Source organism: Heteronotia binoei, chromosome 15 (genome assembly GCF_032191835.1).
Source record: "Heteronotia binoei isolate CCM8104 ecotype False Entrance Well chromosome 15, APGP_CSIRO_Hbin_v1, whole genome shotgun sequence".
Classification (NCBI taxonomy): Eukaryota; Metazoa; Chordata; class Lepidosauria; order Squamata; family Gekkonidae; genus Heteronotia; species Heteronotia binoei.
Genome location: NC_083237.1, coordinates 6,655,652 through 6,676,165, shown reverse-complemented (window position 1 = coordinate 6,676,165; position 20,514 = coordinate 6,655,652). Strand labels below are relative to the sequence as shown.

Genomic DNA, 20,514 nt, shown 5'->3' with positions numbered 1-20,514 from the left:
TCCCCACTCCTGCACTTGCAGCTGCTAGAATGGCCTTTGGTCAGTCATAGCTCTTGCAGAGTTGTCCTTGAAAGGGCAGCTTCTGGAAGAGCTCTCTCAGCCCCACCCACCTCACAGAGTGTCTGTTGTGGGGGGGGGGGGAGAAGATACAGGAGATTGTAAGCCGCTCTGAGTCTCTGGTTCAGAGAGAAGGGCGGGGTATAAAGCTGCAGTCGTCGTCTTCTTCCTTTCGTATTTCTGTAATAATTCACTGTTTAGTATTAGAAGTGTGTTTTTATATACATTTGTAGTAAATAATTGTGTATATTATTGGAGGCTGGTTTTCGCAGAGGTTCTTATAACCTTTTTCCCTGCCCCACCTGGGGAATGGCATCCCTAGGTGAAATCCAGGTCTTCTGATGTCCTTTTGGAGGGGAACAGAAATTGGAGAGTGGGAGACTGGAGGGTTTGTTACAGGAAGGGCATATCGGGCACAGCAAAGACCAACCTGCGGGTGTGAGGACCTTTGGATGAAGGCGTAAGAGGAGCCCTGTGATCTCAGACCCAGTATCCTGTTTCCATTCCAGCAGCTGCCAACCACAAGCAAGGCCAGAAAGAAAACTGCCCTGCTGTCCGCCATCCTTCAGTGCGTTAGGGGCCAAGCGGGATTTCAGCGCACCCATTCCATTGAGGGAAAAGGGAGAAGCGTTGAACGTTTTACTTCCCGGGCATTAGAATGAACCATGTAAAAACATGAATGAATAAACCAGGGCTTTATTCCTGGAAAAAGAGATGCCGGAACTCTCAAGAGCAGGGGTGTCAAACATGCAGCCCGGGGGCCGAGTCAGGCCCCCAGAGGGCTCCTATCAGGCCCCCGAGCAAATGGCTGTCATCTGTTTCTTTCTGCCTATATCTTGCTTCCTTCTGCATAACTGCTTGCTTTGCCAGGCTTGCTCAGCTGCACAGGAACTACGGAGTAAAACCTCTATTTTCTCCATTGGCTGAGGCTCCTCCCTTGGGGAGGAAGGGGGGGGGAGGCAGTGATTGTTTTTCCAGGCTCTCAACCACACAGCAGAGCTACTGAGCCAAGCCTCTCTTCCTTCTATTGGCTGAGGCTCCCCCCCAGTCTCCTGGGGAAGGAAGGAAAGAGCCCCAGTTTCCTTTGCTCCGTTCCCTGGATCCCGTGGGAGAAATACAAAGGAATCCCTTTAAGACCAACAAGTGCTAACGTTTTAAGCATGTTTTAAGTTTTTTTTTAAAAATACATTTGCGTTTGTCTATGTCCTTTCTAAAGTTTTTTTTATCTCTGCTACCTAATCTTAAATAGGTACACACATGGCCCAGCCTGATGTGGCCCAGTCCAACCCCTGGCCTGGCCCAACAAAGTCTCATTTGTCAGATCCGGCCCTCATAACGAATGAGTTCGACACCCCTGCTCAAGAGGGAAACGCATGGGTGCCCCTCATGAAATTTTAAACATTTTTTGAGGATTTTGTTTCCACAAAGAAGTTCTGGAACTCTGTTCTGCCATGTCCCCGTCCCCCCCCCCCCTGAAAAATAGCCCTGGAATAAACAAACACTTTGAAAGCCCATCACGATTGGGTTGCCAGCCTCCAGGTGACACCTGGAGACCCCCCCAGAATTACAACGGATCTTTGGACTACAGAAATCAGTTCCCCAGGAGAAAATGGCTGCTTTGGAAGGTGGATCCCATGGCAACGTGAGCCCCCAGAGGTCCCTCCTCTCCCCAAACTCCTCACGTCCCACCCCCAAATCTCCAGGAATTTCCCAACCCAGAGTTGGCAACCCTAAAGGCATCTATAAAGATTAGCATCATCAGATAACAGAGATTTCCGAAGCTTGCTGAGGTGGTTCCCTCGCCTTTTTGGCACTCCTCAAAATCTGGCACCTCAGAAAACTGTCTTGGTTTTTCCTCCTGTTTGGCTTGGCCCAAGTCCTCCTGACTGGTAGGTAAATGGCCTCTGAGCATGGGTGCTCTAGCCATAGGGTTGCCAATCCCCAGGTGGGGGGCAGGGGATCCCCCGGTTTGGAGGCCCTCCCCCTCCTTCAGGGTCATCAAAAAGCGGAGGGGGGGAGGAGTGAAAAGTCTGCTGGGCACTCCATATGGAGACCGATTCCCATAGGGTATAATGGAGAATTGATCCACGGGTATCTGGGGCTCTGGAAGGGGCTGTTTTTTGAGGTAGAGGCACCAAATTTGCAGGATAGCATCCAGTGCCTCTCCCCAAAATACCCTCCACGTTTCAAAAAGATTGGGCCAGGGGGTTCAATTCTATGAGCCCCCAAAGAAGGTGTCCCTATCCTTCATTATTTCCAACGGAGGGAAAGCATTTAAAAGGCGCGCGGTCTCTTTAAATGTGATGCCCAGAGCTCCCTTTGGAGTTCAGTTTTGCTTGTCGCAACCTTGCACCTGGGCTCCACACCCAAAGTTCCCAGGTATTTCTTGAATTGGGCTTGGTAACCTTATCTAGCCAGCTGCACAGACAAACAGTTAGAGCTATCCTTTCAGACAAAGAGTTAGATCTATCCTTTCAGAATTTGTCTAACCCCCCGCCCCCCATTAGAGCCCCCAAGCCGGCAGCCATCACCATATCTCGAGAAGGTGAATTCCAGAAGTCCATTGTGCATTATGAGAAGAAATCTTAAAAAGGTAAAGGTGCAAGCACCAGTTGTATCCAACTCTGGGGTGACGTTGCTTTCACAACATTTTCATGGCAGACTTTTTTTACGAGGTGGTCTGCCATTGCCTTCCCCAGTCATTTACACTCCCCCCCCCCCGGCAACCCGGGTACTCGTTTTACCGACCTCGGAAGGATGGAAGGCTGAGTCAACCCTGAGCAGGCCACCTGAAACCAGCTTCCATTGGGACTGAACTCAGGTCGTGAGCAGAGATTAGGACTGCAGTACTGCAGCTTTACCACTCTGCCTAACTGCTAAAACAAGTTTGTTGCGGTAGGATGACAATCGGTTCAGACAGGCCTTGAATTCGGCAGGAGCTCACAGAAGCGCAGCTCCTGAGCCTTTCTGATACTTTCTCCTCCTCCTCCCCACCTTGTCCATCGAATAGCAGGTGCAGCTGCATAACAATACCTGCATGAGCTCCACCACCTATTTTTCTACAATACGACCCCTGAAATACCCTCTGTAACATAAACCTCCCAGAGTTCATTGGAAGGTGCAGAGTAACACACACAAACACACACAAAACACACACTGCTTCTTTTGTAGCAGGAACTCCTTTGCATATTAGGCCACACACCCCTGATGTAGCCAGGGCCAGCCCTAGACTGTATGGCACCCTAGGCAAGGATAACTTCTGCCCCCCCCAAACTGATGATGTCACCGAGTCACAGGGGGCGCCCAATTCAGTGCCCCCAGAAGGCCAGTGCCTTAGAAGCCATGTTGGATCAGGCCAGTGGCCTATCCAGTCCAACACTGTATCACATAAGAACATAAGAGAAGCCATGTTGGATCAGGCCAACGGTCCATCCAGTCCAACACTCTGTGTCACATAAGAACATGAGAGGTGCCATGTTGGATCAGGCCAATGGCCCATCCAGTCCAACACTGTGTCACATAAGAACATAAGAGAAGCCATGTTGGATCAGGCCAACGGCCCATCCAGTCCAACACTCTGTGTCACATAAGAACATGAGAGGAGCCATGTTGGATCAGGCCAATGGCCCATCCAGTCCAACACTCTATGCCACATAAGAACATGAGAGGAGCCATGTTGGATCAGGCCAATGGCCCACCCAGTCCAACACTGTGTCACATAAGAACATAAGAGAAGCCATGTTGGATCAGGCCAGTGGCCCATCCAGTCCAACACTGTGTCACATAAGAACATAAGAGAAGCCATGTTGGATCAGGCCAATGGCCCATCCAGTCCAACACTCTGTGTCACATAAGAACATGAGAGGAGCCATGTTGGATCAGGCCAATGGCCCACCCAGTCCAACACTGTGTCACATAAGAACATAAGAGAAGCCATGTTGGATCAGGCCAGTGGCCCATCCAGTCCAACACTCTGTGTTACATAAGAACATGAGAGAAGCCATGTTGGATCAGGCCAACGGCCCATTCAGTCCAACACTCTGTGTCACAAAAGAACATAAGACGAGCCATGTTGGATCAGGCCAATGGCTCCTCCAGTCCAACACTCTGTGTCACATAAGAACATAAGAGAAGCCCTGTTGGATCAGGCCAATGGCCCATCCAGTCCAACACTCTGTGTCACATAAGAACATAAGAGAAGCCATGTTGGATCAGGCCAATGGCCATCCAGTCCAACACTCTGTGTCACACAAGAACATAAGAGGAGCCATGTTGGATCAGGCCAATGGCCCATCCAGTCCAACACTCTGTGTCACATAAGAACATAAGAGAAGCCCTGTTGGATCAGGCCAATGGCCCATCCAGTCCAACACTCTGTGTCACATAAGAACATAAGAGAAGCCATGTTGAATCAAGCCAATGGGCCATCCAGTCCAACACTCTGTGTCACATAAGAACATAAGAGAAGCCATGTTGAATCAAACCAATGGGCCATCCAGTCCAACACTCTGTGTCACATAAGAACATAAGAGAAGCCCTGTTGCATCAGGCCAATGGCCCATCCAGTCCAACACTCTGTGTCACATAAGAACACAAGAGAAGCCATGTTGGATCAGGCCAATGGCCCATCCAGTCCAACACTCTGTGTCACATAAGAACATGAGAGGAGCCATGTTGGATCAGGCCAATGGCCTATCCAGTCCAACACTCTGTGTCACACAGGGGCCAATATGTGTGTGTGTGTATACACACACACACACACACACACAAACACATATATATACACTGTGGCTAATAGCCACTGATGGACCTCTGCTCCATATTTTTATCTAACCCCCTCTTAAACTGCCTATGCTTCTAACCGCCGCCACCTCCTGTGGCAGTGAGTTCCACATGTTAATCACCCTTTGGGTGAAGAAGGACTTCCTTTTATCCGTTTTAACCCAACTGCTCAGCAATTTCATTAAGTGTCCACGAGTTCTTGTATTGTGAGAAAGAGAGAAAAGTACTTCTTTCTCTACTTTCTCCATCCCAGTTATAATCTTGTAAACCTCTATCATGTCACCCCGCAGTCAACGTTTCTCCCAGCTAAAGATCCCCAAGCCTTTTAACCTTTCTTCATTGGGAAAGTGTTCCAAACCTTTAATCATTCTAGTTGCCCTTTTCTGGACTTTTTCCAATGCTATAATATCCTTTTTGAGGTGCGGTGACCAGAATTGTACACAGAATTCCAAATGAGACCGCACCATCGATTTATACAGGGGCATTATGATACTGGCTTATTTGTTTTCAATTCCCTTCCTAATAATTCCCTGCATGGCGTTGGCCTTTTTTATCGCAATCGCACACTGTCTTGACATTTTCAGTGCGTTATCTACCACGACTCCTAGATCTCTCTCTTGATCAGTCTCTGCCAGTTCACAACCCATCAACTTGTATTTGTAGCTGGGATTCTTGGCTCCAATTCTTAGGCAATGGCCTAGTTTGCCTAGTGGAAGGCCTGACCCTGGATGTAGCCAATTTTCCAGGAGATTCATGATTAAAGGGCTGGAATACTTTCCCTATGAAGAAAGGTTGAAACGCTTGGGACTCTTTAGCTTGGAGAAACGTCGACTGCGGGGTGACATGATAGAGGTTTACAAGATGATGCATGGGATGGAGAAAGTAGAGAAAGAAGTACTTTTCTCCCTTTCTCAGAATACAAGAACTCGTGGGCATTCGATGAAATTGCTGAGCAGACAGGTTAAAACGGAGAAAAGGAAGTACTTCTTCACCCAAAGGGTGATTAACATGTGGAATTCACTGCCACAGGAGGTGGTGGCGGACACAAGTATAGCCACCTTCAAGAGGGGTTTGGATAAAAATATGGAGCAGAGGTCCATCAGTGGCTATTAGCCTCAGTGTGTGTGTGTGTGTGTGTGTGTGTATATATATATATATACACACATTGTTTTTTGGCCACTGTGTGACACAGAGTGTTGGACTGGATGGGCCATTGGCCTGATCTAACATGGCTTCTCTTATGTTCTTATGTTCTTACAGTAGGCCCTGTACGAAGAGCCCTGTAAGCTCTTGGAGGATTGGCTACATCAGGGAGGTGTGGCCTAATATGCAAAGGAACTCCTGCTAGAATTCCACCCCTGGGCCACACCCCCTGATGTAGCCAATCCTCCTGGAGCTTACAGTAGGCCCTGTACGAAGAGCCCTGTAAGCTCTTGGAGGATTGGCTATATCAAGGAGGTGTGGCCTAATATGCAAAGGAGCTCCTGCTAGAATTCCACCCCTGGGCCACACCCCCTGATATAGCCAATCCTCCTGGAGCTTACAGTAGGCCCTGTACGAAGAGTCCTTTAAGCTCCTGGAGGATTGGCTACATGAGGGAGGTGTGGCCTAATATGCAAAGGAGATCCTGCAACCCAAAAAAGGCCTGTGTGTACACACACACACACACATATATAAAATGCTCCCCGTGAAATGGGGAAGGCAGGTATAGTTTGGATCCCCAAACTCTCCACTGGGCAAACTTCTCAGGAAGGTTGGAATGCCAGCCTCCAGGTGGGGCCTGGAAATCTCCCCGAATTACAACTGATGTCCAGACAACAAGAGATCAGTTCCCCTGAAGACAACGGCTGCTTTGGAAGGTGGAGCCCATGGCTTTACATCTCTCTGAGGTCCCTCCTCTCCCCAAACCCTGCCCCTCTTCAGGTTCCACCCCCCCCCCCCAAATCCGTAGGAAATTCCCAGTCTGGAATCGGCAACCCTGTGAGGAACACGTCTCACCTGGCTCGGTTAGGATGGGCTGCAGTTCTTGAGCCAGAATTTTGGCCAGACGGGCAGCTTCCAGGGCCTTCTCAGCTGCACCGAGCGCAGCAGTTGCCTTCAGGCGAGCATCGGCAGCCCTGTGAAGAAGAAGAAGAATTGCAGATTTATACACCACCCTTCTCCCTGAATCAGAGACTCAGAGCAGCTTACAATCTCCTAGATCTTCTCCCCTCAACAACAGACACCCTGTGAGGTGGGGGGGGCTGAGAGGGCTCTCACAGCAGCTGCCCTTTCAAGGACAGAGACTCAGAGCAGCTTACAATCTCCTAGATCTTCTCCCCCCACAACAGACACCCTGTGAAGTGGGTGGAGCTGAGAGGGTTCTCACAGCAGCTGCCCTTTCAAGGACAAAGACTCAGAGCAGCTTACAATCTCCTATATCTTCTCCCCACCCACAACAAACACCCTGTGAGGTGGGTGGGGCTGAGAGGGCTCTCACAGCAGCTGCCCTTTCAAGGACAGAGACTCAGAGCAGCTTACAATCTCCTATATCTTCTCCCCACTCACAACAAACACCCTGTGAGGTGGGTGGGGCTGAGAGGGCTCTCACAGCAGCTGCCCTTTCAAGGACAGAGACTCAGAGCAGCTTACAATCTCCTATATCTTCTCCCCACCCACAACAAACACCCTGTGAGGTGGGTGGGGCTGAGAGGGCTCTCACAGCAGCTGCCCTTTCAAGGACAGAGACTCAGAGCAGCTTACAATCTCCTATATCTTCTCCCCACCCACAACAGACACCCTGTGAGGTGGGTGGGGCTGAGAGGGCTCTTCCAGCAGCTGCCCTTTCAAGGGCAACCTCTGCCAGAGCTATGGCTAACCCAAGGCCATTCCAGCAGGTGCAAGAGGAGGAGTGGGGAATCAAACCCGGTTCTCCCAGATAAGAGTCCATGCACTTAACCACTACACCAAACTGGCTCTCTGAGAGAAAGGGAGTGTTTAGGAGTTAGCGTAGTCCAGGGGTGGCCAAACTTGCTTAAAGTAAGAGCCATATAAAATAAATGTCAGATGTTTGAGAGCTGCAAGACACATACGTCAGATGCCTGAGAGCCATAAGGGCGGGAGGGAAGCAGGCAAACAGATGGGGGAGGAGGGAGAGGTGAAAAGAAAGCAACTTTAACTTTAAATGCATTCTCCAAACTGCTAGCTGGCTTGGCTGGGAGAAGTGATTTAAAGAGAGAAATGCCTTCTCCAAGCTAGACAGTGGGGGCTCAAGAGCCATGCAATATGTGTGAAAGAGTCACACGTGGCTCCCGAGCCCTGTGTGACTGCCCTGTCTCCCCCTCCCCAGCCCTGGTGACATGGGCTCTTTGACTTCTGCTTCCAAAAAAACACCCCTTGCCATTTCCAGCTTCCTTAAAAGATCCCATCTAGTGTTGATCACCCATCCTGCATATTTCTACCTTCCCCTTCCACATGCCTTCGATCTCCAATCTGAACGTTGCCCTCACTGCTTTTCTGTGAAGGGTGTTTTTGTGTGTGGGGCATGGAAAATGAACTCTAATGTCCACAGCCGACACATTTGGGACAGGGGGGATATGGCAATCCTCGAAAAACAAGGCCAAAATTTCAAACCCCCCACAAAGCCCTCAAGTGACCTGCAACTCAGCAACTTGCCAAAGTTTGAGATACCTCACCAAGCTATTGTGACGTGGGAAAAGGGGAAGGAGAGGAAAGAGCGGCATGGAAACGTCGCACGTTAAGTAACACACCCTTTCAGACTCCTGAAACAATTTGTCCAGTTTTTACTAGATGCACAACTTCTCAGGTCATGCAATGTGGGATCACGATTTGAGAGGCGTTAAATTTGGCCCCAGAGAGATTGCAGCATGGGGGGGCCCCCCCATCTCTTCAGATCTTGAAAGCTAAGCAGGGGAGTACTTGGAAGGGAGACCACCAAGGAAGACTCTGCAGAGGAAGGTAATGGCAAACCCGCCTGTTTCTTACTCATCTCAAAAGTCCCTTGCTGGAGTTGCCTATAACTTGACAGCACGTTACACACACACAGATTTGGCTGTCAAAATCAGCCGCAAAGGACCTCCATGTGAATCTAAGTTCAGCCAATAGGGAAGACTGTTCTTAAAAACACATATTTCCCCAAATTAAACCCCCAATTCAGCCGCCCGTTAAGAATTTTGGGAATGGGCATGTAGGAGAGAGAGCCAGAATGCTGTTACCAAGTTTTTTGATTGGCTTATGAAAAAGCTGGAAACAGTGAAACGTGATAAAAAGCTGGCGATCACGCGAAGGTGAATTTGTCCTTTGTAGCTGTTATCTGAGGTTGGACTCTGTATTATAAGAAGAATCCGGAGTTAAGAGTCGCCCAGTGGAATGGACATATTATCAGTGGGGCTTTCCTTTTGAACTTTTTTGATATCATTGTATGAATTTACTGATGTTTGAGCACCTATAGAATGAAATATTTTTCTGAATTTAATTAAGTGTTTGATTCTTTGGCACAGTTGCTTTTTGGTTGCTTACCTATACAGTGTTGCCATTGTTTTTCATTCTTCCCTCTGGAGAAAAGGGCTTCTTTAAAGCTGAGGCCCCTCCCCTCCTCTGCTGAGGCCCCTCCCCTCCTCAAACCCCACCTTCTCCTGGATCCACCCCCAAAATCTCCAGGTGTTTTCCCACACAGACCTGGCAACCCTAGTGCAACAGGGTGTCTATCTTTTTTCCTTGAAGACCCCCGTGGCGCAGAGTGTTAAAGCTGCAGTACTGCAGTCCTAAGCTCTGCTCATGACCTGAGTTCGATCCCCGGCGGAAGCTGGGTTTTCAGGTAGCCGGCTCGAGGTTGACTCAGCCTTCCATCCTTCCGAGGTCGGTAAAATGAGTACCCAGCTTGCTGGGGGGGAAGCGTAGATGACTGGGAGAGGCAATGGCAAACCACCCCGTCAAAAGTCTGCCATGAAAACGTTGTGAAAGCAACGTCACCCCAGAGTCGGAAATGACTGGTGTGTGCACAGGGGACCTTTCCTTTCCTTTTTTCCTAACTTGGATGACATTTCCAACTAGGGAACAGGGCAAGAAGTACCACACTACTGCATCTCCCCATGACTATTTTTTAGGGACAAATTACTTGTCCGTAAATTCAATCGCGCAACTTGCCCTGAGAAAATTCTCTGGAGAGGCGACATAGATATTTTCTGGACAAATCCCTGCACTCTTGTGAAGTCTGGCCCCCAGAATATTTACTACAAATCCCATTATGGGATGGATTCATACCACAGTTGGGATCCCTGTTGCATATGTACATGGCAAAACAGAGGCGGATTCATCGCATGTGACCGGGTGTGTGTGTCCATGTGTGGTCCACGCAATTGCCATGATGGATATGATCTCTGTGTGGGAAATGGGTCATGAGTGAAGCAGCCCTGTGTAATCTGGTTTTCCCAGAAACAACGCCCGTCCCAAGGAAACGCCTACAGCTTTCTTCAAAGTACAGTTTCATTTTGTTTTTTATAGAAAGTTTTACATTCCCTTTGACGGCTGTCTGTCAATGAGGGGGAAAAAACTCACACCGAAAAGAGCTTGTTTTAAATATACCGGGGCTGACAGAGAATGGGAGATAAACATATGGAGCAGAGATCCATCAGTGGCTATTAGCCACAGTGTATTGTTGGAACTCTCTGTCTGGGGTGGTGATGCTCTGTATTCTTGGTGTTTGGGGGGCAGGCAACAGCGGAAGGGCTTCTAGTGTCCTGGCCCCACTGATGGACCTCCTGATGGCACCTGGTTTTTTTGGCCGCTGTGTAACACAGAGTGTTGGACTGGATGGGCCATTGGCCTGATCCAACATGGCTTCTCTTATGTTCTTATGTCTGGGGCAAGTGATGCTTTGTTTTCTTGGTGCTTGGGGCGGGGGGGTCAACAGTGGGAGGGCTTATAGTGTCCTGGCCCCACTGATGGACCTCCTGATGGCACCTGGGTTTTTTGGCCACTGTGTGACACAGAGTGTTGGATTGGATGGGCCATTGGCCTGATCCAACATGGCTTCTTATGTTCTTATGTCTCGGGCAGTGATGCTCTGTATTCTTGGTGCTTGGGGGGGGGGGGAGTCAACAGTGGGAGGGCTTGTAGTGTCCTGGCCCCACTGATGGACCTCCTGATGGCACCTGGGTTTTTTGGCCACTGTGTGACACAGAGTGTTGGACTGGATGGACCATTGGCCTGATCCAACATGGCTTCTCTTATGTTCTTAACCCACCCCCCTTTCTGCCGTCTGACTTGAGAGCCATGTGGCATAGTGGTTGGAGTGTTGAAGTAGGCTCTGTGAGACCCAAGTTCAAATCCTCACTTCTGCCATAGAAGCTTACTGGGTGTCCTACAGCCAGTCACACACTCTCAGCCTAACCTATCTGACAAGATTGTGGTTGAACAAAAGAACATAAGAGAAGCCATGCTGGATCAAGCCAAAGGCCCATCCAGTTCAACACTCTGTGTCACACAGGGGCCAAAACCCCCAGGTGCCATCAGGAGGTCCATCAGTGGGACTGGAACACTAGAAGCCCCCCCCCCACTGTTGCCCCCTCCAAGCACCCAGAATACAGAGCATCTCTGCCACACACAGAGAGTTCCATCTATAAGAACATAAGCCATGTTGGATCAGGCCAATGGCCCATTCAGTCCAACACTCTGTGTCACACAGTGGCCAAAAAACTCAGGTGCCATCAGGAGGTCCATCAGTGGGGCCAGGACACTAGAAGCCCTCCCACTGTTGCCCTGCCCCCCAAGCACAAAGAATACAGAACATCGCCGCCCCCGACAGAGAGAGAGGAGAGACAAATAATGTGAGCCATCTTGGGTCCCCTATGGGGAAAAGGGCAGGGTATAAATAAAATAACTAATAATATAATAATAATTAAGAAACCAGAGGACAAGAATGGCAGCGGCCTACAGCTAACGAGACAGACCTGGAGATAAATCAGGGAGCCTTCGTTTTCCTGATTTATCTCCAGGCCTGTAGCCTTAGGTGTTTAAGCCCAGCTTTTTAATATTCCCTTTTGTCTCAGGTGCAACTTGAGACCTTTGTTAAAAACGGGGGGAGGAGGGGGGGGGAGGAGGAGACTGCTGTTGTATTTCGAAATGGCGTCCTACGGCTGCAGCCTCCCTTCACCTCCAGGGTGTTTTGCTCCTTGCATACCCCGCCCTGCTCTCTTTGTACGCACCCTCCCAACACTGTTATGGAGCACACCCACGCAGCCACCTGCAAACCACCTACACACCTCAGCCTGTTTGTGTACAACACAACCATTATCACCCTTCCTTCTCCCCACTGATGATATCATCTCGTCCTCTACGCTCCTTGCCTCCCAGAAGGTTTGCCTCCTTCCTCAGCTGCCCCACCTCCTGGAGTGGGGAGAGCAGGCCATATATCTCCCCACCCCCCCACGCCATGGGCATCCTCAGCACAGGGGCCAGTCTAGGCATTCTTACCCTGCTCCCCCACCCCCACCCCTCTCCATCCCATCCCTGCTGGTCCATGCCCAGCAGATGCTGCTGCTCCGCTGTTGCCATAGCAGCCGCTAGCCAATCGCCTTGCCATTACCCAGTTGCCTAGGAGACCAGGCAGCCTACTCCAGGCAGCTAGGCCTTGGCGGAAACTGCTTCCCCGTTCCCCTGCCTGCCTGCCAACACACACAAACACACACACACACCAGGCTCCTCTCTCACACACAAAAATGCAACCGGGAGCAAAAAGCAGGGAAGGGAGCAAAGATGGAAGTGAAACAAGACAAGAGCATGTCTTCCAACGTTTTGCAGATGGAAACAGGGGTGTTTATAAGGGCTTGAAACATACCCTTTCTCTGGTGTAAGAATCACTACCCGAGACTTAGGGTTGCCAACTCTGGGGTGGGAAGTTCCAGGAGATTTCGAAGGGGAGCCTGGGAAAGCTAGGGTATAATGCCGAAGACTCCACCCTCCAAGGCAGCCATTTTTGCACGGAGAACTGATCTCTGTAGTCCAGTTGTGATTCTGAGAGATTGCTAGGCTCTACTGGAGGTTGGCAACCATACTTTGACCCCGCATCTACTCTCCACCTTCCCGCTACACTGCTTTTCACTCCGTTCATTACCTTAGCAGTTAAACAGCGTCTGCTGCAGTCATTTTTGTATGTAAACCTATAGGGGGTGCGTTGACTATCTTTTCTATCTCAGACATTTAACTTCTACAGAGACGAGGGAAGACGGGGTGGGAGTTAGCTGCGTCCACTCATCAATTCTGCCCATAAGGCAAAATAAAAGGTAGCATTTTACCCGGGATGAGTGTCAGAAGAGAGGCAGTCTCAGGTAAATATGAGACTGCCAGAGCGTACAGGGCGAAAAGTGGAGCGAAAATTCAGAAGTACAGCTGGGTGATACAGAAAAAAGACAAATCAGGGAAGGAAGGGAAAAATGGAAGCCCAAGAAAAGACTGGACAAGAGAAAAGGGAAGGCACGGCAGTGCAGAAATGACGCCAGCTCTCACAGGCACACAGAGGCCTCACGTCCTCGCCGTGGTGGCTGGAACCAGCACAGTCTGATTTTCGATCCATGTGGGCAGCCGCCCAAGAGCTGCCTTCCAAGCCTCACTAGGGGAGGAGAAGAGCCAGATCTGGACGTCTGAGTCCTTTCCCACCTGCAGTTAATTATTTTTTAAACAGTTTCCTCCATTTTGAAGCATGCCAAGGTGCAGTTAAAGGGAGCCGTCCCAATCTATTTGGAACAGAGCTTTCAGTCAGTTGCAAAATGGCTGCCTGCACTTGAAAGGGGGGAGGGAGAGAGATGATTGTGAGATAACCTGACTTGCGACACGGCTACCAAAGACAATATTTCCCACCAGGGCATACAATTATAATTTCGCACCTCGGAAGCGAGTAGAAGGATTGAAGCCTTTTGAAGGCCCACACCTATGAAGCAAAGCAAACAACCTTGGAAGACAGGATTTCATTTGCTTTGAAATCTGAGGGGAAGTCCCCTGAGGCTTAGCTTAAACGCCTAGGGTTGCTGGTCTACAGGTGGGGCCTGACATTTCCAGGAATCACAATGGATCTCCACACTAAAGAGACCAGTTCTCCTGGATAAAATGGCTACTTTGGAGGGTAGACTTTGTGGCATTATAACCTGGTGAGGACACTGTCCTTCTTAGGCTCCGTCCCTAAATCTCCAGGAATTTCCCAAACCAGATCCGGTGACCCTACTGTAGTCCCGCATGGCAGAGACGAACCTAAACAATTGTCCTCTTTTTTCATATCATTCTCCCAAAACTCACTCTTACTGTAAATTAATCACTAAGCAATGAGTCCTTTTAAATCAGCACACATCAGCACAAGCAACCAAGTACGGCTACCCCCCCTCCACCTCTTTTCCTGATTACTGACAACTTCATTCCCACATGTCCCTCCACTTTTTTTCCGTGCATCGCCCCAAGTCATCTTCTTCCATTGCAACTCTTTGAGTTCACCAAGTTGTCCCTTCGGAGAAACCTGCTTGTTCCTAGTTTTATCTTGTAAACTTCTATCATGTCACCCCGCAGCCGACGTTTCTCTTTAGCTTGGAGAAACGTCGACTGCGGGGTGACATGATAGAGGTTTACAAGATAATGCATGGGATGGAGAAAGTAGAGAAAGAGGTACTTTTCTCCCTTTCTCACAATACAAGAACTTGTGGGCATTCGATGAAATTGCTGAGCAGACAGGGTTTTTTTGGCCACTGTGTGACACAGAGTGCTGGACTAGATGGGCCATTGGCCTGATCCAACATGGCTTCTCTTATGTTCTTATAAGAAAATAAGAATCCTGCTGGATCAGACCCACGAAGGTCCATCTAATCCGGCATCCTCACACAGTGGCCAACCAGTTCCTCTGGAGGGCCAACGAAAGGGCAGAGAGGCCGAGGCCTTCATAAAAACATCAGAAGAGTCCTGCTGGACCAGACCAGTGAGGGTCCATCTAGTCCAGCCTCCTGTCTCACACAGTGGCCAACCAGTTCCTCTGGAGGGCCAACAACAGGGCAGAGAGGCCGAGGCCTTCATAAAAACATCAGAAGAGCCCTGCTGGATCAGACCAGTGAGGGTCCATCCAGTCCAGCCTCCTGTCTCACACAGCAGCCAACCAGTTCCTCTGGAGGGCCAACAACAGGGCAGAGAGGCCGAGGCCTTCATAAAAACATCAGAAGAGTCCTGCTGGACCAGACCAGTGAGGGTCCATCTAGTCCAGCCTCCTGTCTCACACAGTGGCCAACCAGTTCCTCTGGAGGGCCAACAACAGGGCAGAGAGGCCGAGGCCTTCATAAAAACATCAGAAGAGCCCTGCTGGATCAGACCAGTGAGGGTCCATCCAGTCCAGCCTCCTGTCTCACACAGCAGCCAACCAGTTCCTCTGGAGGGCCAACAACAGGGCAGAGAGGCCGAGGCCTTCATAAGAATATCAGAAGAGCCCTGCTGGATCAGACCAGTGAGGGTCCATCTAGTCCAGCCTCCTGTCTCACACAGTGGCCAACCAGTTCCTCTGGAGGGCCAACATCAGGGAAGAGAGGCCGAGGCCTTCCCCTGATGTTGTCTGCTGGCACGGAGGTTCAGAGGGTGACTGCCTCTGAAAATGGAGTTTCAATAGGTAAAACTTATTCTAGTTTGGTGAGAACATAAGAAGAGGCCTGCTGGATCAGACCAATAGTCCATCCAGTCCGGCATCCTGTCCCACACAGTGGTCAGCCAGTTCCTCTGGAGGGCCGACAAGAGGGCACAGAGGATGAGGCCTTCATAAGAGCATCAGAAGAGCCCTGCTGGATCAGACCAGTGGTCCATCTAGTCCAGCCTCCTGCCTCACACATCCTGGCACTGTGATTCAGAGGTTAGTTGCCTTTGAATGTGGAGGCTCGCTTTAGTCACAGGCCGGTAGATACCGATAGACCTCTCCTCCATGAATCGTCTAATCCCCTTTTAAAGCTATCCATGCTTGTGGCCATCACCACACCCTCTTGCCTCCGGGACCCCTTGCCATAAGAGGAAATAGATCCAGGTGGGCAGACGTGTTGGTCTGAAGCAGTAGAACCAAGCAGGAGCCAAGGTGCACCTTTAAGATTAACAAAGTTTTATTCAGCTCTCGTGCGCTGCAAGCTTACGTTCTGAATAAAACTTTGTCGGTCTTAAAAGGTGCACTCAACTCCTACCTTGTCCATGAGAGTAAATGTGAGGAGAATCCCTGAACCTGTTTCTCCACGGCAGCTTTTGCCATATCCCCAAATGCTCAAACCTGTTTGCTGCCCTCACCTGGCAATGGCCACCTCCTGCTTCTGCCGCGCCATGCTGACAGCTCTCCTGGCCACCTCCACAGCCCGGTCAACCTTCTCTTTAACTTTGCTTCGACGAAGCGGGATCAAGTTCTTCATCTTGCCGCTCACCAAACGATTGAGCTTGTATTTGCCCTCTTCCTTGGAGCCATCCGGGTAGGTGGTGCGCCCGTACCCGTGCCGGCGGTTGCCTAACCATTCCCCCTCATACCGCAGCCCGTTGGAGCGCCGGCTCACCCCGTAGCCGCTGCGCCGGTCGGCTCGCCACTCTCCAGCATACACTTCGGTAGAAGAGCCCTCAATGGTCAAGGTTGAAGGCAGCTCAGGTTCTGTCTCGGCATAGCTGAGCGTGGTAGCCTCGCTCCCGGCTGAACTTACCCCCGCCTCGCTCTTGAGGGACCCCCGCTTGCTCCCCAAGGAGGCCTTGGACTCAGCCCTCCGGACCCTTAGCCCGCTCAGGAGCAGCGAACGCCGGAAAAAGCCCCCTGTTTTCTTCTTGGCTCCCTTAGGGAAGTCTGGGTCTCCAGGGAAGGCCAAGACAAAACCACCCCTGGATCCTGAAGCCGGACTGTCCCCTGGGAGCGGCAGAGGAGGAAGAGGAGGTGGTGGGAGAGGCGGCGGAGGAGCATTGGGATCAGTTTCACTGTGGAGCGATTCCAAAGAAGTGCGGCGCGGGGAACGGACCAGGGCCGCTTGATGATAGGGGACGCTCTGGCGCACTCCGTATCCGTGACGCTTCCCAGACTGCCACTGGCCCTGGTAGGTACCTGCAAGGGAAGGCAACGAGGAGTTGACCGAGAGGGCTGGAGAAGGAGGCATACGGGAAGAGGCCAGATCGGGAGACGAACAAAATTGTGGCAAGAGACCCTGACTCGGGTAGCCCACGCTAGCCAGATCTCATCAGATCTTAGAAGCTAAGAAGGGTCGGCCCCGGGGAGTGCTTGGATAGGAGACCACCAAGGCAGAGGCAGGCAATGCTCAGGCCGCCTCTGCTCTGCTCTTGACTTGACGACCCTATTAGGGGTTTCGAAACTCATTGGTTATGAGGGTCGGGTCTGACACAAAGGAGACCTCGCTGGGCCGGGCCCTGACGGGTTGGGCCGAGCCACGTCAGGGTTCAGATTTGGTAGCAGAGAGATCGATTTTATAAAGAACACAGACAAACACAAATATATATATATATATATATATATATATATATATATATATATATATATATATATATATATATATATATATATATATATAAAAGGGGTTGCCAATGGTCGCTCTCCAGATATTTTTATTGCCTACAACTCCCATCAGCCCCAGCCAGCATGGCCAATGGATGGGGCTGATGGGAGTTGTTAGCAAAAAACATCTGGAGAGCGACCGTTGGCCACCCCTGATATATAATTTAAAAAAGACTTAAAACATGCTTGAAACCAGGGCTTTGTTTGTAGAACAAGCCCGGCAGGAACTTATTTGCATATCAGGCACACTCCCTGATATCACCATTGTTTTACATAGGGCTTTTTTGTAGAAAAAGCCCAGCAGGGACTAAATTGCATATTAGGCCACACCCCCTGACACTAAGCCAAACTGCGTTTTTGTGCACTCCTGCTCAAAGAAAGCCCTGCTTAAAACATTAGCGCTCATCGGTCTTAAAGATGCTTTCTTTGTATTTCTCCCATGGGAACCAGGGAACTGGGCAAAGGAAGCTCTGGCTCTTTCCTTCCTTCCCCAGGGGACTTGGGGAGAAGGAGCCTCAGCCAATAGAAGAGAGGCTTGGCACAGTAGCGCTGCTGTGCGATTGAGCCTGGCAAAGCACGCTCTTCCTTCCCTCCCCCAAGGGAGGAGCCTAAGCCAATGGAGAGAACGGAAGTTTTGCTCTGTGGCTCCTGTCCGATTGAGCAAGCCTTGCAAAGCAAGCTGATATGCAGAAGGAAACAAGGGAGAGGGAGAAGGAAGCAGATGACAGCCAGTTGCTTGGGAGCCTGATAGGAGCCCTCTGGGGGCCTGATTCAGTCCCCAAACTGCATGTTTGACACCCCTGCCCCCACAAGGTCACGCCATTCGTCGGCTGTGACTTGACCACACTTTCTACCACCAGGCCCAGAAGAAGAATTGCTTCTCGCACTCCCACCAGTAACCATTTTCTGGCCATCCAGGCTCTTAGACCAATGGAATTGTAATTCACTGTTGGGTGCTAGGGTCAGGACAACACAAAAGGGAAGGGAAGGAATAAGGAGCTGTGGGTAGCACCTAGGGGCTGAGAGGGCTCTCACAGCAGCTGCCCTTTCAAGGACAACCTCTTCCAGAGCTATGGCTGACCTGCAGCTGCTGGAATGGCCTTTGGTCAGCCACAGCTCTCACAGGGCTGTCCTTGAAAGGGCAGTTTTTGTCAGAGCTCTCTCAGCCTCACCTATCTCACAGGGTGTCTGTTTTGCGGGGGTGGGGAAGATATAGGCGATTGTAAGCATCTCTGAGTCTCTGATTTAGAGAGAAGGGCAGGGTACAAATCTGCAATTCTTCTTCTTCTAGGGATCTCAACCTTTTGTCGGGCCAAAGACAATGTGAACATAAGAACATAAGAGAAGCCATGTTGGATCAGGCCAACGGCCCATCAAGTCCAACCCTCTGTGTCACACAGTGGCAAAAAAATGTTATATACACATATACACTGTGGCTAATAGCCACTGATGGACCTGTGCTCCATATTTTTATCTAAACCCCTCTTGAAGGTGGCTATACTTGTGGCCGCCACCACCTCCTGTGGCAGTGAATTCCACATGTTAATCACCCTTTGGGTGAAGAAGGACTTCCTTTTATCCGTTTTAACCTGTCTGCTCAGCAATGTGGTGATCCGTGGCAGGGTGGAACCGGAAAGATTTTGCAAAAGGCAGCAATTGGGATGAAAAGCAATGAGCCAGTTTCGTGTATCCTACGCTTACTTGGAGGAGCTCATAACAGCAGGGTTCAAGACATCAAGAGCGCCTCAGCGCCTGAGCAGGGATTCGAACCCAGATGTGCTGCCCAGCCGTTCAGTGCCAGATGGGCAGAAGCAGCACAGAGCCAACTGGGCAAAGAAGGGTAGTGGAGAGGGAAGGACGGAGAGACCCAGCATGGGAAACAAGAAAAGTGGCAGTCATGCAAGGGAGCAGGCAGAGACATAGAGACATCGGGCATCAACTGGACAGATGGCAGTGAAGCAAGGGTGTTATTAGCATGTCAGCAACCAGACAGGGAACTCCCTCCCCACATTTTTTCCTCGCCAGGTTCTTGCCCCTCTCACCTCCGTCGGCGTAAGTCTCCATGCCGTAACCATCCTGCAGGCCCTCGCGCCACATGCCTTCGTAGATCACTCCCGAGTGGCTCTCCCAGACGCCCAAGCGCCCTTTTAGCCCGTGGCTCCACTCTCCCTTGTAGCCCCACTTGCTCTTCCGCTCCACGCCCAGTCCGCTGCGCTTGCCTTGACTCCAGTGGCCTTGGTAGGTGTTGCCACTGGGCCAGGTGTAGACGCCCAGCGACTCAAAGCCACGGCTCCAACGCCCGCTGTACTCCCCCTGGGCTCCGGGGCCTGTACATACCCCGTAGCCGTGTGCCCGGCCCTCCTCCCAGTCGCCCACATAGCAGCCACCATCGTCAAACTCGAACCTGCCTCCGTTGGACATTCATGTAACGTTTCTCCCCGGTCAGTCGGGCTCCAGTTACCCACGAGTCCCTGAACGCATCTCCGTTCCCCCCCTAGGTTGCCTCTACATGGCACTGTCACGCACAGAGGAACAGCCGCCCTTCACAACACCTTCCCGGCAGCTGAAGCATCCGGCTCCCTTCTGTCTTCTCCTGGACCTATGGAGTTCTAGCTACTTGTGTATAGCTACAACGCCTGGGGCATGTATGGAACTACAGGCAGATCAAGACTCGCCAACTTCTCGAGTGCAGGTTCAACGTGCTTCTCTGGTTTCCTGGAACAGAGCGAACCTATAAGTTGAGCAAGGCCAACACTTTGCGCTTATCGGCATGCATGAGAACTACACCTAAAGTTTACAGTCTTCATGCTATACATATACAGATGCTCGGAAATCTCTGGTTATTTGTGGACAACGCTCTAGGTCATTTGCAGCTATTGGGAGAGGAGAGGTCTCAACATTTCTGTGTACGGGTTTTGGTTGGGGTGGGAAGGGGTTCACTATAGCTGCACTGGAGTTCAGAGCTCTACTATGTCTGTCGGAAGTCTCTGGCTGCAAGTTCTGTTACAACTGTATATCCAGAACTCAAAGAGCTCTAGTTAGTGGTCCACAGTACTTGGTGGGGGGCTGAGGGGCTAGAGGTATACAGAAAGGCCTGCCTGGATGTCCATTGAGCATACAGATACCGCGATGGAGCT

The 20,514-nt window shown here is 50.6% G+C and overlaps 1 protein-coding gene across 1 annotated transcript in view; it reads right to left on the bottom strand.

Moving 5' to 3' along the window:
* The window catches only part of JPH4 (junctophilin 4), a 30,071-nt gene extending 9,771 nt beyond the window's left edge, over window positions 1–20,300 (bottom strand). Inside the window, exons 1-3 of the mRNA XM_060255356.1 lie at window positions 19,420–20,300; window positions 16,126–16,912; window positions 6,838–6,956 (exon numbers count right to left, since the gene is read on the bottom strand). Coding sequence (XP_060111339.1) covers window positions 6,838–6,956; window positions 16,126–16,912; window positions 19,420–19,798 — 1,285 coding nt within the window. The 5' untranslated portion in view covers window positions 19,799–20,300. The remainder of the gene's footprint in view (window positions 1–6,837; window positions 6,957–16,125; window positions 16,913–19,419) is intronic.
* Between the last annotated feature and the right edge of the window lie 214 nt (window positions 20,301–20,514).